Consider the following 16,485-nt stretch of genomic DNA (forward strand, 5'->3'; position numbering starts at 1 on the left):
AGCCCGCCGCCCGTGGAGGCGGTGTGTGGGCCAGCCCAACAAACCAGGGCTCCACTCAAACGGGTGCTGGTTCTCGATTTTGTGGCTGGCTCTGTTGACCCCTGACCACTAACAAATGGACCAGTTGTCCGCTAATCAGTGGCTCTGTTGATGGTTGACTTTTAAGGAAAAAGGTCACAAAAATGAAGAAGAATGAAACAGTTCATGAATTTGAAATTTTCATATTTACAAAACATGAAATTAAAAAATAATCTTAAATTAAAAAACGTGAATTTGGAAAAGTAATACAGAAGTTCACAAAAAATGAACAAAATTTCATGATTTTTGAAAAAAATACATAAATTTGAAAAATGTTTGCCAGTTTGTAAAAAAATTAACGGATTTGGAAAATTTCATGGATTTGAAAAAAGTTCTCAGTTTGAACAAATGTTCACCAATTTGAATAAAGTTCACAATTTTTTTTAAAGTTCACGGTTTTGATAAAATGTTTGAGTAGTTGAAAAAAAGAAGAAAGACCAAGCAAAATTCGTCCGGGAAAAAACCAAAGGGAAACCGCCCCAGAAAAAATTGGTGGAACCTTCTAGAAAGTTCACAAAACTAGTGAGAGAAAAACTACACAAACCAAACAAGAGATATGGCGTGCGCGCCGCAATTCGGAAGAGAGAAAATGGGTCGAGCCCAAGGATTAACGGGGGTGTGCGCCAAATTGCGAGGATACTAATAACCAGCGCTCCTGGTGCTAATTAAGAAACGGCCCCGAAGAGTCGTTCGCTCGCCAACATCTTCCCCGGAGCGAACTGTTCTCTCCTCTTGTTTCTCTACCAAGCGACCATGACGTCGCCACCTTTGGTCCTCGATGGAAGACTTCTCTAGCGACTAAACTCTGACGAGTTGCTCCTCCACCATCTTCCGTCCCCAAAGGCCTTAGTCACCGCCACCCCTACTTGCCGCCGAAGCAACTCGCCATCGTCAATGCCCCCTCTTGTTCCTCCTCATCTAGCCTCCCTCATCCTACCTCCCATCTCCCTCTAGATCCCTCCCCTATCGTACCATTGTCCTTTTCCACGGATTTTGAAATATGTGGGTTGCCATGTCCCAATTTAGTAATGAATGCTAGAAATTAATGTTGAATGAAAATTAGTAAGGACCACATGCGTATGCGGCGTATGCTTGTGATGGTTATGCACATATGGTTACGGTTGTGATGGTTATGAACAAATGGTCATGCTTATGCTAGTGATGCTTACATATAATCCAAATGTTGTAGTGGCACGAAAAACTCCATTGATGCAGACTACGTTAGATACAAACTACCAAATGTAATCTCGGCAAAGCATGCTTAATCAGATGCAGACTCCCAAATAAAGTCTTGGCTCAACATGTCTCAGCACATACAAGGCTACCAAACAACTGCAGTTGCATGTATTCAGCACATCCGCAGTCAACATGTCTCAAAGGGTAACATCCATGCTAGGATGAGAACTGCTACCAAACACACCCTCAGTTTTTAGACTTGATGCTACTTTGGAAAGCTCATAGTATAATCCCACCAACAGAAAGAAAAACTCACCACACTTAGTTCAGTTTATACATCCCTGATCTGACAATAGAAAAGATAGAGAGAATCGAAGTAACTCTAACTATTTGTGCATGGCTACCCACCGATGATGCAAGAGACATGTTGATGGCATCAGTACCATGGAAAAGATTGAAAAACTATCAGCTTGACTATACGCCGTCATTGTACAAGTAGCGGGCTGAGAAGTGCATCTACAGATCTGAGGTCGGCTCCGTATCCAGCACAGTCGTTCACCTCCGACGGAGTCTTGGGTGACCATGCTTCAAGACAATGAGATCAGCACGAGCAACGCGGTCCCGATGAGGGAGCTCCGGCGAGGGGTCTTGGGCCGGATCGCTGCGCTGGAGGTGTTGTCCGCCTCGGGATGTGTCGTGGGTGTCGGCGGTTCTGCTATGCTCTTTGGAAGCGTTCTCTGTGGTGCCCCGGTGTCTGGAGTACCGTTCGGAGATGCTTTCGGCGCCATCCCTTGATTTGGTGTACTGTTCGAAGATGGTTTAGGTGTTGCCCCTTCATCTGTTGTTGTACTCTCTGGATTGAGTTCATCCACTGACATCACATTGATCGTGCTCTTTGGAGACTTCTTCTTTGGAGACTTCTTCGACGGTGACGATGACGGGGAGGAAGCAGAGGGCGACGATAGTGGGGAGAGGATCGAAGGCTTAGCAGTACCCAGAGAGGGCCATGAAGACGGGGTCAAGGAAGGTGACAAAGCTACAGATGTGGATAGAGAAGGGTCCACGGTCGAATCCATGAAAGAAAACAAGGACAATGCCGCCGACGAAGACCACGGCCGTGACCGAGCTGGAGCTGCAGAGGGCGACGAAGACGGGGCCATGGATCGTTTTGAAGACGGTGACGAAGCCAATGCCAATGATTTCGGTGAGGAGGAAGGCGAAGCTGGGGAGGGTGACGGCGGTGACGAGGGGGGCGGGGAGAGGGTTGACGACGGCAGTGCGCATGTTCCAAATGAGGCGTTTGCCTGCAATTTAAACATATGTTAGTCGGTACAAGACTAAAATGTGCGCACCCACATTTGCAACGAACCTCGTACAAACATGTGGCTTAGGCGTGGATGGATACCTTGCAGTAGGCGATGCTGTCGCAGCCGCACTGGAGGCGCCCGTTGGCCACGTCGGTTGCCAGGGGGGCGCCGCCGCCGCTGCTCCTCTGCACGTAGCATGCCATCAGAATCACAATTAATGAGAACGCATGTGCAAAAGCCAAAAAGTAAACTAGTGTAGGTTTTTTTTTACTACCATGTAGAAGTCGACGGCGATGTAGTTGGGCCATCGCTTGGCGGAGGCGTCGTAGCAGGCCCTGAGCTTGGTGATGAGCGGCGCGGAGTTGTTGACGCAGGCCCAGCTCTGGCTGGGGTTGGTGGTGAAGAAGTTGAGCAGCACAAGGGACTGCCCCTTGGAGTCCATGGGTTTCGACTCGGCCCGCTTAGGGCATGCGCCCACCACCAGCCCATCGCCCCCGTCTGCACGCACATTTATTTTATTTTCTCTTTACACCACAGGAAGAAATGATCCATGGCGATCCATCGAGATTCGAGAAGAAGAAGGAGAGAGGTGACGTACATTGCGTCTCGACAACGTAGTCCCACTCGAAGGCGGCGCCGTCGGAGCCCTCGCGGCCCTGCTTGGAGGTGAAGACGAGGAGGCGGTGGTTCTGGGCGATCATGTCCTTGAGCAGCGGCCAGTCGGCGCCGTCCTTGGGCATGCTGGCCGGCGGGAAGACGTACTTGGTGAGGCCGGCGGCGGAGAGGGCCTTGCCGAGGGCGCCCGCGGCGGTGTACTCCTCGACGAAGAGCGTGACCACCTCGTCCGGGTTGGCGTTGAGGAAGCCCTCCACCTCCTTGAACACCTTGGACGCCCGTTGCTGCATGCATGCAGAAGCAGAAGCGGCACGTACGTGCGTGCATGGTGATTAGATTAGATGGCGGTGAGACGTTGGATGAGAGGTAGGGTAGTAGGCGGCGTGCGCACGTACGAATGCGGTGACCTCGTAGCATTTGCCGCTGAAGGAGTGGCAGAGCCAGAGGTCGTTGTTGTAGTCGTACGTGTCCAGCATCAGCCCCCTCACGCCGTTCTGCATCCATGCATCGTCCACGTTGAGAGCAATCGTCAATGAATCTTGAGATGGAATTCCACACCTTTTTGTGGAATTCATTCAAAGAGAAGAAGGTGTAGGTGGGTAGGTACCTTGAGCTGGTCGGCGACGGTGTCCTCCTGGTTGGGCATGGAGAGGACGGGCGAGCCGGAGGGGGTGGTGGTGCCGGCCATGGCGAAGGAGTTGTGCGTGGTGAGCCACGAGTACTTGTTGAACGGCAGCCCCGTGCCCTGCAACGCACACGCACGTTACGGAAGTCGGAGCAGCGGAACGCCGCGGAACCTACATTTACGAACGAAGCAAGGAAACGCGCGCATGGGTACGTACGTGGGTCTTGGGGTCGATGGGCGTGATCCGGGAGCACACGGCGGCACCGGCCCCGACGAGCGGGGAGCAGGAGGCGCAGCGCATCCCGTCGCCGCACGGCGACTGCGAGCCCGCCGCGCACTTGTCGCCCACCAGCGCGGACCCCGAGGCCGTCCCGGCGACGAAGGCGACAATCAGGACAAGGAGGAGGCTGCTGCGGCGAGCCATGCCGACGGCGACGGCGGCCATCGTTCGCTCGCTCGCTCGCTCGCTGTGGGGCCGGCCGATGGAAAGAGAGAGAGAGAGACGGAGAGGGAGGGAGGAAGGGGAGGGGTCGTCGGGACGGACGTAGCGTCGGGCCGGCGTGGTCAGGGGACGAATTAAGAATGTGCGCGGGCGGGGCGCGCGCGGAGGCCGGGGGCACGCACGCGCGCACGGACGGACGGGCATGCCGGGAATTGCAGCGGCTGGCAGCTTATGTTGGTACGCGTATGCATGCTGTTCACCGGTTGGTTTGGTACCGTGGTACGTGCGTACGTCCGGTCAGGCTGGCCTCATCGTTGTGCTAATTCGTGCGCCGGCATGTGCAGGTGCAGCGGCAGAGAGAGCGACCGGACACGAGACAGAAGAAAATAAAACAGCGGCGAGTGGGCATCATGTGCGGCGGGCATGCATGCATGCTGGATTGCTGGTGGGTGGGTGGGTGGGTGGGAGGCCACTGGCTGTCAGCAAGGAGGGAGGCCACCTCGTCCTTTTGCGACGCGTCCTTCTCCTCTCCTCGATTTATTTTACTTATTATTCCACGTACACGTACTACTACTCCTCCTACTATACACACGCCAGTACAGCCAGTGAGTGAGTCACCTTTCATTTTCAGGTCCACATCGATCGATCGAGCTGTACGCACGTATCCAATCCAACTCCCATCTTTCTTTCTGTTCCTATACTACCTTTGTGCATGCTCCTTTTGCGTGTCTACTCCACTCACGCGTGTCATGTCTCACACTCAGAGGGAGAAGAAACGCGTACACGTGATCGATCCACACCCATCCATCCATGCATCCCCTTTTGATTGATTGCTTGTATCTTTGCAAGGTAGGATGAGTACGAATAAAGCTTTTCTTAAATTTAAGAACAAATACTAAAATAGCTTCCGCGTAAGTTTTAGTTCTTTTAAGTAGAGGAGCATCATTACAAGTCAAAGTTCCAACGCAATTAAAGAATTCTTGAATGGCAGTTTTTTCTATAACATTCCTTTGTCCCAAAACAAAAAAGTTTTAGCAACCATATTAGTGCAACGTTCAATTTTAGAAGTTCTACCATAATCTGTTTCTGCCATACCAAAATCACTCATGGTGATACGTTCAAAGCAAGCAAAGAAGCAAACACGAAAGGGCGAACGAATTTTTGTATATATTTTTGTAAAACTTTTTACAAGTGTGTGCGAGGGGGGGGGGAGTGGGTGAAAATGAGAGGCAAATGGCAAATAGAGTCATTGCAAGGAGATGAAAATTTATGTGTAGGTACTTGATAGATGGTGATGATGTCTCCCAGGCAACGGCGCCAGAAATTCTTTCTAATTGCTTGTATCTGCGTTGATAATTCCTTGGAGAGAAAAAGATGATGCAGCACAGCAAAAGTAAGTATTCCCTCAGTTAGGGCATAGCCAATACATAGCCTCAGGGTGATGCCTCATATGCCATGTAGGATCGGATGACAGAAAAAATAGGTTCGAATGGGGAAGCGGGATTCTCTTCAGGAGGCGGGTGCTTAGAGACAAAATGTATGGTTTGGTGCATCAAGTCGGAAAAATTGAAAAGAAGAGAAGAGATACATGTGAAGTGAGAGTCACTTTCTATTTTTTGATGAGGCCAACTAGTAGTAGCTTGCATTGAAGAGAAAAATCAACACATATTTATTAAAATAATTTTCCATTATACATGCCCTTAGGCCAACTTCACCGCGCGATCCCAAACAGACGTCCGGTTTGGCCGGATTTTGTCCCTTTGGGTAAGGCAATGGGGTCGTATTCGGGTCTGTTCTAGGATGCGGTGACCGTGCGTCCAGCGTGCGGCCGCATCCTTTAGCTCCCTCTTGTTCGCCTCCATATTAAAAAGAGATCAACGTTTCAAATACCAGCGGCCTAGTTCACGCCAGCAGCCCTAGTCACGCTGGCAACAGAGCCAGCGGCCTACACGTCCTCGCCGGCAACACAGCCAGCGGCCGGCAACACAGCCAGCCTCCAATATGAATAGTTTTGTTCGCCGGCAACATAGCCAGCAGTCGACAACACAGCCAGCCTCCAAAATGAATGTATTTCTCACCGGCACACAGCCAGCGGCCCAGCGAGTGGGCGGCACCCATGCCAGCCTCCAAAAAGAACGGCCACAGCCGATCGGACGACCTAGTTCAGGCCGTCGGCGTCGAACATCTCCTTCTGCCTGGCCTCGAACCAGCTTCTTCTCTTCTCGCTCATCTTGGTTAAGTCCATGCTCATGATCGCAAGGGCGACCTCCTTTGCTTTGGTTGCGGCATTGGTGGCCTCGATGTCGGGTTGTCGCTGCCTGGCCGAGACATTCGCGGCCTCGATGTTGAGCTGCCTTTGATAAAAGATATCAAGTATTTCAGGTTTCTTAAGAGGATGGTCAGGCAAAGCATTAAGTAACTTGAGAAGCCTCCCCCAAGCTTGTGGGAGACTCTCTTCTTTAATTTGCACGAAGTTGTATATTTCCCTCAAAGCAGCTTGTTTCTTATGAGCAGGGAAATATTTAGCAGAGAAGTAATAAATCATATCCTGGAGATTACGCACACAACCAGGATCAAGAGAATTAAACCATATCTTAGCATCACCCTTTAATGAGAATGGAAATATTTTGAGTATATAAAAGTAACGCAATCTCTCATCATTAGTAAACAGGGCAGCTATATCATTTAACTTAGTAAGATGTGCCACAATAGTTTCAGATTCATAGCCATAAAATGGATCAGATTCAACCAAAGTAATTATATCAGGATCAACAGAGAATTCATAATCCTTATCAGGAACACATATAGGTGAAGTAGCAAAAGCAGGGTCGGGTTTCATTTTATCTCTAAGTGATTCTTTGTTCCATTTAACTAATAACCTCTTAAGCTCATATCTATCTTTGCAAGCGAAAATAGCGGCAGAAGATTCCATATCAAAAAGATAGCCCTCAGGGATAACAGGCATATTTTCATCATCACTATCATCATCGTATTCAGATTCAATAATTTCTTTTTCTCTAGCCCTAGCAATTTGTTCATCAAGAAATTCACCAAGGGGCACAGTAGTATCAGACATAGAAGCAGTTTCATCTTAAGTATCATGCATAGCAGAAGTGGCATCATCAATAACATGCGACATATCAAAACGAATAGCAGAAGCAGGTGTAGGTGTCGCAAACTTACTCATAACAGAAGGTGAATCAAGTGCAGAGCTAGATGGCAGTTCCTTACCTCCCCTCATAGTTGAGGGATAGATCTTGGTTTTTGGATCTCTCAAGTTCTTCATAGTGTCCAGCAGATATAAATCCCAAGTGACTCAAAGAATAGAGCTATGCTCCCCGGCAACGGCACCAGAAATTAGTCTTGATAACCCACAAGTATAGGGGATCGCAACAGCTTTCGAGGGTAGAGTATTCAACCCAAATTTATTGATTCGACACAAGGGGAGCCAAAGAATATTGTCAAGTATTAGCAGCTGAGTTGTCAATTCAACCACACCTGGAAACTTAGTATCTGCAGCAAAGTGTTTAGTAGCAAAGTAATATGATAGTGGTGGTAGCGGTAACAAAAGTATAGACAGCAAAAGTAATGTTTTTGGTATTTCGTAGTGATTGTAACAGCAGCAGCAGGAAAGTAAAATAAGCGTAAACCAGTATATGGAAAGCTCGTAGGCACCGGATCAGTGATGGATAATTATGCCGGATGCGGTTCATCATGTAACAATCATAACATAGGATGACACAGAACTAGCTCCAATTCATCAATGTAATGTAGGCATGTATTCCGTATATAGTCATATGTGCTTATGGAAAAGAACTTGCATGACATCTTTTGTCCTACCTTCCCGTGGAAGCGGGGTCCTATTGGAAACTAAGGGATATTAAGGCCTCCTTTTAATAGAGAACCGGAACAAAGCATTAGCACATAGTGAATACATGAACTCCTCAAACTATGGTCATCACCGGGAGTGGTCCCGATTATTGTCACTTCGGGGTTGCCGGATCATAACACATAGTAGGTGACTATAGACTTGCAAGATAGGATCAAGAACTCACATATATTCATGAAAACATAATAGGTTCAGACCTAAAATCATGGCACTCGGGCCCTAGTGACAAGCATTAAGCATAGCAAAGTCATAGCAACATCAATCTCAGAACATAGTGGATACTAGGGATCAAACCCTAACAAAACTAACTCGATTACATGATAAAAATCTCATCCAACCCATCACCGTCCAGCAAGCCTACGATGGAATTACTCACGCACGGTGGTGAGCATCATGAAATTGGTGATGGAGGATGGTTGATGATGACGACGGCGACGAATCCCCCTCTCCTGAGCCCCGAACGGACTCCAGATCAGCCCTCCCGAGAGGTTTTAGGGCTTGCGGCGGCTCCGTATCATAAAACGCAATGATTTCTTCTCTCCGATATTTTCTCTCCGAAAGCAAATATATAGAGTTGGAGTTGGCGTCGGAGGGCATCCAGGGGGCCCACGAGGTAGGGGGCGCGCCCTAGGGGGGCGCCCCACCCTCGTGAGAAGGGTGTGGGCCCCCTGGTCTTCATCTTTGGCGATGTTTTTTTATTATTTTTTCTAAGATGTTCCGTGGAGTTTCAGGCCATTCTGAGAATATTTGTTTTCTGCACATAAAACAACACCATGGCAATTCTGCTGAAAACAGCGTCAGTCCGGGTTAGTTCCATTCAAATCATACAAGTTAGAGTCCAAAACAAGGGCAAAAGTGTTTGGAAAAGTAGATACGACGGAGACGTATCATACACGTAGCGATTCAGATCGCGGCCGAATCCGATCTAAGCACCGAACAACAGCGCCTCCGCATTCAACACACGTGTAGCCCGGTGACGTCTCCCGCGCCTTGATCCAGCAAGGAGGAGGGAGAGGTTGAGGAAGAAGGCTCCAACTGCAGCACGACGGCGTGGTGGTGATGGAGTGGCAGTTCTCCGGCAGGGATTCTCCAAGCTCACGCGGAGGAGGAGAGGTGTTGGGGAGGGGAGGGGCTGCGCCTTGGATGTGTTGCTGCAGCCCTCCCCTCGCCCCTCTATTTATAGGGAGAAGGGGGGAAGGGGGCCGGCCCCTCTAGATGAGATCTAGAGGGGGGTGGCGGCCAAGGGGGAGGGGGCTTGCCCCCCAAGCAAAGGGGGGGGGGGCGCCCCCTTTAGGGTTCCCCCCAAACCCTAGGTGCATGGGCCCTAGGGGGGAATGGCGCCCAGCCCACTAGGGGCTGGTTCCCTTCCACCTACAGCCCATAAGGCCCTCCGGGGCAGGTGGACCCTCACGGTGGACCCCCGGAACCCCTTCGGTGGTCCCGGTACAATACCGGTATACCCCCGAATATTTCCGGTGACCGTATGATGACCTCCCATATATAAATCTTCACCTCCGGACTATTCCGGAACTCCTCGTGACGTCCGGGATCTCATCCGGGACTCCGAACAACATTCGGTAATCACATACAAATCTTCCTAATAACCCTAGCGTCATTGAACCTTAAGTGTGTAGTCCCTACGGGTTCGGGAACAATGCAGACATGACCGAGACAACTCTCCGGCCAATAACCAACAGCGGGATCTGGATACCCATGTTGGCTCCCACATGTTCCACGATGATCTCATCGGATGAACCACGATGTCGAGGATTCAAGCAATCCCGTATACAATTCCCTTTGTCAATCGGTACGTTAGTTGCCCGAGATTCGATCATCGGTATCCCAATACATTATTCAATCTCGTTACCGACAAGTCACTTTACTCGTTGCGTAACACATCATCCCGTGACCAACCCTTAGTCACATTGAGCTCATTACGATGATGTCTTACCGAGTGGGCCCAGAGATACCTCTCCGTCATACGGAGTGACAAATCCCAATCTCGATTCGTGCCAACCCAACAGACACTTTCAAAGATACCTGTAGTGCACCTTTATAGTCACCCAGTTATGTTGTGACATTTGGCACACCCAAAGTATTCCTACAGTATCCGGGAGTTGCACAATCTCATGGTCTAAGGAAAAGATACTTGACATTAGAAAAGCTTTAGCAAACGAACTACACGATCTTGCGCTATGCTTAGGATTGGGTCTTGCCCATCACATCATTCTCCTAATGATGTGATCCCGTTATCAATGACATCCAATGTCCTTGGTCAGGAAACCGTAACCATCTATTGATCAACGAGCTAGTCAACTAGAGGCTCACTAGGGACATGTTGTGGTCTATGTATTCACACATGTATTACAATTTCCGGATAACACAATTATAGCATGAACAATAGACAATTATCATGAACAAGGAAATATAATAATAACCATTTTATTATTGCCTCTAGGGCATATTTCCAATAGTGATGCCATGGTTGCTTGTAATTTGGTAGGGCTCAAACATATCCCTTTCATGGAATGTTTTGTGGACTCTCGTCCAAAAAATAAGGCCCTTTTGTTGCGCGCCGGTCTTCGGATCTTGCCTAATATCCATCCAACATTGGCAAATTAATTTGTCCTCATCTTGTGCATATGAACGTGTGCGAATGCTCTTCCTCCTCTTTTGTGCTTCCGCTCTTTGGGTGAGCTCGTCGATGAACAATGGTTCGCCACCAATATCAATGTCATTGCCTTCTTCTTCATCACCATCACCTTCGCAATAGATGTCATCGTCTTCATACGAGTCACCATTGTCGTAGTCAGCACGGTCGTCGGCCTCTTCATCGGCAACGTATGGGGCGCGGCCATCCTGACTTTGGGTCTCTTCGGGATCGTAGGCATGGCCATGCCCACCCTCGAAGATCACATCCTCCATGAACTGGTTGTAGAAGGGGTTGTCGACCGGTGGCGTTGGGATTTGCATTCCGTCGAACAAGACGCGGGGGGGGGGGGGGCATGGTGCCCGTAAATGGTGGCCGTGCTTGCTTCCTTTGCATCTCTACGGACTGGCGGCCGCCGCTGCTGGACCCAGGCGTGATGTTGAGGTCGATGACGGCCAAGGGGCGCGGGGTGGACGGCATGATCATGACAACGTACGGCGACCCCGAGAAACGGGTCTGGGCGTCGTGCCTTGGCGGGGGGAAGCCGGGCGACATAGGCGTGGTCCGGGACGTCGGCGACTGGCAGTTGGGAGGCCGGGCGACCGACGAGCCGGTGATCGCCGGGCCGACGGCCGCTGCAGGGAAACCGGTCGGACGGCACATGCCAACCATGAGGAGGGCGTGCGCTTTGTTGACGATGTCCTCCTTCTCGTCGACCGCGACCTTGCACCGAGTGGCCTCCATCGCATCGCGCTCGGCGGTGAACTTGGCCGCCGCGGCATTGACCTTGACGACCGTCCTCCGGTTCCTTCTCTTCGCGATTCTGCGTCCAACTTGGCGATCTCCTCCGGCGTGCACTCCGATTTCGGCTTCCTTGACGCCTTGGCCGCCTTCTTCTTCACCTTTTCGGGCGGGTCGACGGCCAGACCGACGGAATTCGGCTGGGCGTCGGCCATGGATGGGGGAGGGAGGGGGCGGTGGGAGGGACGTGGGACGTTTTGGGGGAAATGCCGCCAAATGGGGCACGGGGAGGGGGAGGGGGTTGCTTTGTGGCACCGACAGGCGGGCCAGGGGAGGACAAGCGCGCGCCTCCCGCCCATCCGCGTTGTTCGTTTCACCCAAAAATCGACGTAAACTTGGACCGGGAATGGGTCGAAAGAGGACAGAAAATGGACAAAATTCCGTTTGCTCCCGCGCGGTGGACCGTTTGGTTTGTCCCTTTTATCTCAAACGAACGGGGCAGGACAGAATAGGGTCACGCGGTGGAGTTGGTTTTATAAAACCAAGGTGGGTGGCTCCCCCTCATCCTGCTGTCAGCAAGCGAAGGAGGGAGTGAGGGAGGCCACTCGCTGGCTGCCGGATACCTGCCGGCCGGCCAGCCGGGCGAGCTCGTCCTTTTGCGACGCATCCTTCTCCTCACCTCGCTTTATTTATTTATTCCACGTACGACGATACTATACACACGGTACAGTACTACTAGTAGTAGAGCCAGTGAGTGAGTCACCTTTCTTGCAGGTCCACATCGATCGGTCACCCTTCGATCGATCGAGCGTGTTTCTGTATAGTACCTTTTGTGCACGTATCCATTTCAAACACCTAGTATCTTTCTTTCTGTTCCTATACACCTTTTGCGCGTCTACTCCTCTCATCATGAGTGTCATGTCACATAGGAAGAAGAAACACGTACACGTGATCGATCCACATACATCGATGCACCCCCTCGGTATGGCCCCTACCCCATTTTGTCCCTGCACAATGCAAACCAGCAACACCTTTTTATTTGTTTGTGTTTTGTGGTCGCAAGCAAATACAGAATAAAAATAAACTCATGTCGCGATTTACCGTTTTATGAGTTGCTTGAAAACTGAATTGGGATTAGTCGATTCTCTTCTCAGAAGAAAGAGCACACACCGATGACGTGGCCTTTCCCGCGGAGCCAAGCAAGGACCCCATCGGAGAAGGGGACGACATGACTAGATGTGGCGTCGACGAGACGATGCTTCACGGATGCGGGTGGGGGCCTTCTCATTTTGACTCCCTATCAAATGGGACATAGCGCGAGATAGGAACATCATGGCCGACCGTGGAGTCACCGGCAAGGGTTCTCACACGAACTCACTGAAGGTATCGACATCACGACTCTCCACGTCGACGTTGTCGAAGGAGACAAAATTGATTAGCTGGTTCGGGTTGGGGCCAACGTACTAGTTTAGGGTTACCTCTTTTGCATAAATTGAACACAACTCCTTAGATTCTTGAGCAACTCTACCAGAGTTGGTATATTCGCTGCCTCAAAGAACCACTTAAATCTTTCTTTCCTTGGATTTGATGTCTATGAGTTACTTGAAAACTAAATTTGGACAGTCAAGAGAGAGCGTGACAAGGCTGAGACCAAGGCAACGCGTCCGGCCATGGTGTCTCCGGCGAGGCCGAGCAAGGACCTCGCGCGGAGAAGGTGGGGGTGGGGGACGCAACTAGATGTGGCGTCGGTGGCGTAGACAAGAACCAGGTTCATGGGTGTGGGTGGGGGGCCTTTCCATTTTGAGTCCCATTTGAATGGGACAACAACCAAACTCGAGATAGGGATGCTATGGCCGACCACCTTTCCATTTTGAGTCCCATTTGAATGGGACAACAACCAAACTCGAGATAGGGATGCTATGGCCGACCACAGTGTCACCGGCAACTGTTCTCACAGTGACTCGCATAACGCATGGACGACACGGCTCTCCATGGCATCGTTGACGAAGGAAAGAAAAATGATTAGTTGGTTCGGGTTGGGCCATGTACTATTTAGGGTTACCTCTTCCTCATAAAACTTTTAGGGTTACCTCTCTTTTGCATAAATGAGCACGAGCCTTTGGACATTAGAGCAACTCTATTTTGGCAATATGGCCTAGAGGTAATAATAAATATTATTACATATTACCATATTTGTAATTAATGTTTTATATTTCCGTGCTAAAATTGAAATGGTTCTTGAATATGAGATTTAGAGAAATACACATTTGCATATGGGAAACATAAACACAAAGTAGTTATGTAGTCTTGCCTCTAAAGACTAGCTCATGTGTTGCACGATGATGTCGTTTTTCTGATCAATTGGCTTTATTAAAATAACAAGGATGCCGACTATAATCATGCCCTTAGACCATGAGAATATCGAGTACCTTCATGCCAGACGTTTGCGTTGCGGTTGTCAAACAGTTCCCGTAACAAAGTGATTATCAGGACAACTTTTGGGTACATAGGAAAAGAATGTCTAGGGACTCAATAGTTCAAGACTGAGATTTTCTCATCCGACGATGGAGATATACTCTTCTAGCCCACTTGGTATTATTGTATCCATCATCGTTTGTCAAGACACAATGTGATATGATCATGGGGAAACAAAGAAAAGAGAATAAACCAAGATAACTTAGTATTATGATCAAATTGTTGCTTAACAAGGATGCCAATAAAAGTTGTGGCTTGAAATTGTTGCTAGTGTTCATCACATTGCCCTCTGATGCTGCATCTTCTTCATTTTGTAGGAACTTTTCAATGTCATCTTCATCGAGGAAGGCATTACCTTCATGTTGTTCTTGTAAGTGTCTAGTTCTCCCCTTTCTTATTGATTGTTTTGATTTTTGTCGGTGTTTGTTGTTGCTCTAGGATCAACATCATCATTCATCTATATTTTTTTTCTCTTCTTGTGTTAGATTTAATTTTCTAACAAGTTTTGATCTACAATATATACTTGGATCTCATGATTTTTTTACATCTTACCTGCTCTATATTCATGTTCTCAAACAGGGTTGACTCCCAGGGATTAGCTTCTGCTGCTGCTTCTTCGGCTGTTGAATCATCTTGATGCATTTCTTGCCATGTCTGCAGAGTAAGTTAATTTATTCATTGTTATTCATTTACATCTTACTTTTTTTCTTTGTATTTTTTCAGCATGGTATCCACTTACATTTGTGTCCTTTCCTGAGCTATTGTTCCTATCTGCTTGTTCCCTGGAGTCTCCCTCACTTTGCTGATACATGTTTGTAAGGCCATTTCCTGAGTGTACCTGCAAGCATCAGGATGAATTTCTTTTCTCCTCTTTTAGTTCATTTCAGGTACTAACAGAGCACCTTAAATGATCTATGCTATTTGCTTTTTTTGCATTGTAGTTGTTGCTTTTACCTTGTATATGATGTCAGATTGTAGGAGCGCAGTAAATGAAAATGATTCGTGCAATAGATTGTCAACTTTTTCATACATATGTTCCCAGTTTTTTTGGATGCAGTTTTTGTTTGTCATTTCTGGATATTGCAACTCACATTTAGTACGAGATCTTCTGGTGACACTGAGAGTAGATCATCTTTAATTATTGGTCTTTGCTTGCTCTACACCTACAAATATGATTAATGTAATGTCAGTAAGCAGCAAAAATATGAAGAATATAAGGTACATTTTCTTAGCAGCTGATCATTGACATTTTTACCTAGGGTTTTTACTTAGGTTTATACTAAGTAAAAACCTAACTTAGGTTTATACTAAGTAAAAACCTAAGTGATTGCAGAGTTTAGTCTACGTAATTCTTTCTGATTGTACACTGTAATTTTCAGAGTTAGGTAACTGAATTTTCCCGTTTGGAATGTATTTCCTCTAGGCCTTTGTTTATGTTTGGATTACAGTGTAGTAATGTCTCTGATGTTTCAGTTGTTTAACTCTGATCATCCCAGACTAGTGTTGGTGTTTTTTTTTAGAAAAGGAGGATGCACCCCCGGCCTCTGCATCTGGACGATGCATACGTTCACTTTATTAATTATTAAGCACAAAAGACCTTACAAAGTAGTACATCAGTAAGCCCGAAGCCACCATCTAGGCAACACATATCGCTACTCCTACCCCCTTGATGCAGTGGTGCCGAATGTTCGAGCCTAATACCAAACAGACATCGCACCAAATCCTAACATCTAATGTCGGATGCCCCATCCTAGCCACATATCGGGACTGGGTCACACGCCGGTCCGGCGCACTCACCGAGACTGCCGCCGCCTTCTTCCACCGATCCATCTCCAGAGCAGGTACTGACGCACAGACCTTGCCAGGCCTGCCGTCGACGCCACCATGGCGCCAGACAGCTCGACCACCCTGCGCTCGTCCATCCAGTCGCATCCGTCGTCGATATGCAGCTGCACCATGCCGCCACCACTCGTCGTCAATGACGCGGTAGATACAACGCTGCACCACCGCAACCTCCACACCATCGCCACTGCTGGAGCTACTCGGAGCCCATCATCCACAACACCTCTCCCCCAAACAACAGTTCCTCCCAAGACGGCGCCTCCATGGAGGATACGACGCGCAGGACGCCGCTGCCGCCCAATCCAGACTGAATTTTGGACTTTCGTCCAGGAGGGGTTCGGGGGTGGATAGGGGGGACCTCGGCTTCACCTACAGGAAGGGTAACGGCGTCAAGTGACGTCGCCGATGCCGGGCCGAACACGCCGACCAAAGTTTCCTCCGGTCCCCATCCTATGCCACCAAACCTCCGTGTACTCCAGATCCGGCAAGCCACGATCCGAAACCCGCGAAGATGAAAGAGCCATGGGGCTCAACCCACCAGAAAGGAGGATCGAGAAGAACTCCTTGTAGATCTCCAGACGCCGAATCCAACCATCCGACGTGGCCAGCGACGATCATCACCACCCCGTGGCGGCCGACGGAGTT

At 49.1% G+C, this 16,485-nt stretch overlaps 1 protein-coding gene across 1 annotated transcript; it reads right to left on the reverse strand.

Annotated features, from left to right (window-relative positions):
• Positions 1-1,400: 1,400 nt before the first annotated feature.
• LOC123186706 (PI-PLC X domain-containing protein At5g67130-like) lies at positions 1,401-4,366 on the reverse strand. Its single transcript, XM_044598422.1, has 7 exons — positions 4,019-4,366; positions 3,784-3,921; positions 3,572-3,670; positions 3,160-3,460; positions 2,836-3,059; positions 2,660-2,746; positions 1,401-2,558 (listed from the first exon to the last, which is right to left on the reverse strand). The coding sequence occupies exons 1-7, from the start codon at positions 4,244-4,246 to the stop codon at positions 1,842-1,844; spliced, it is 1,794 nt and encodes a 597-aa protein (XP_044454357.1). The 5' UTR covers positions 4,247-4,366; the 3' UTR covers positions 1,401-1,841.
• Between the last annotated feature and the right edge of the window lie 12,119 nt (positions 4,367-16,485).

The sequence above is a fragment of the Triticum aestivum genome, chromosome 2A (assembly GCF_018294505.1).
Source record: "Triticum aestivum cultivar Chinese Spring chromosome 2A, IWGSC CS RefSeq v2.1, whole genome shotgun sequence".
Taxonomy (NCBI): Eukaryota; Viridiplantae; Streptophyta; class Magnoliopsida; order Poales; family Poaceae; genus Triticum; species Triticum aestivum.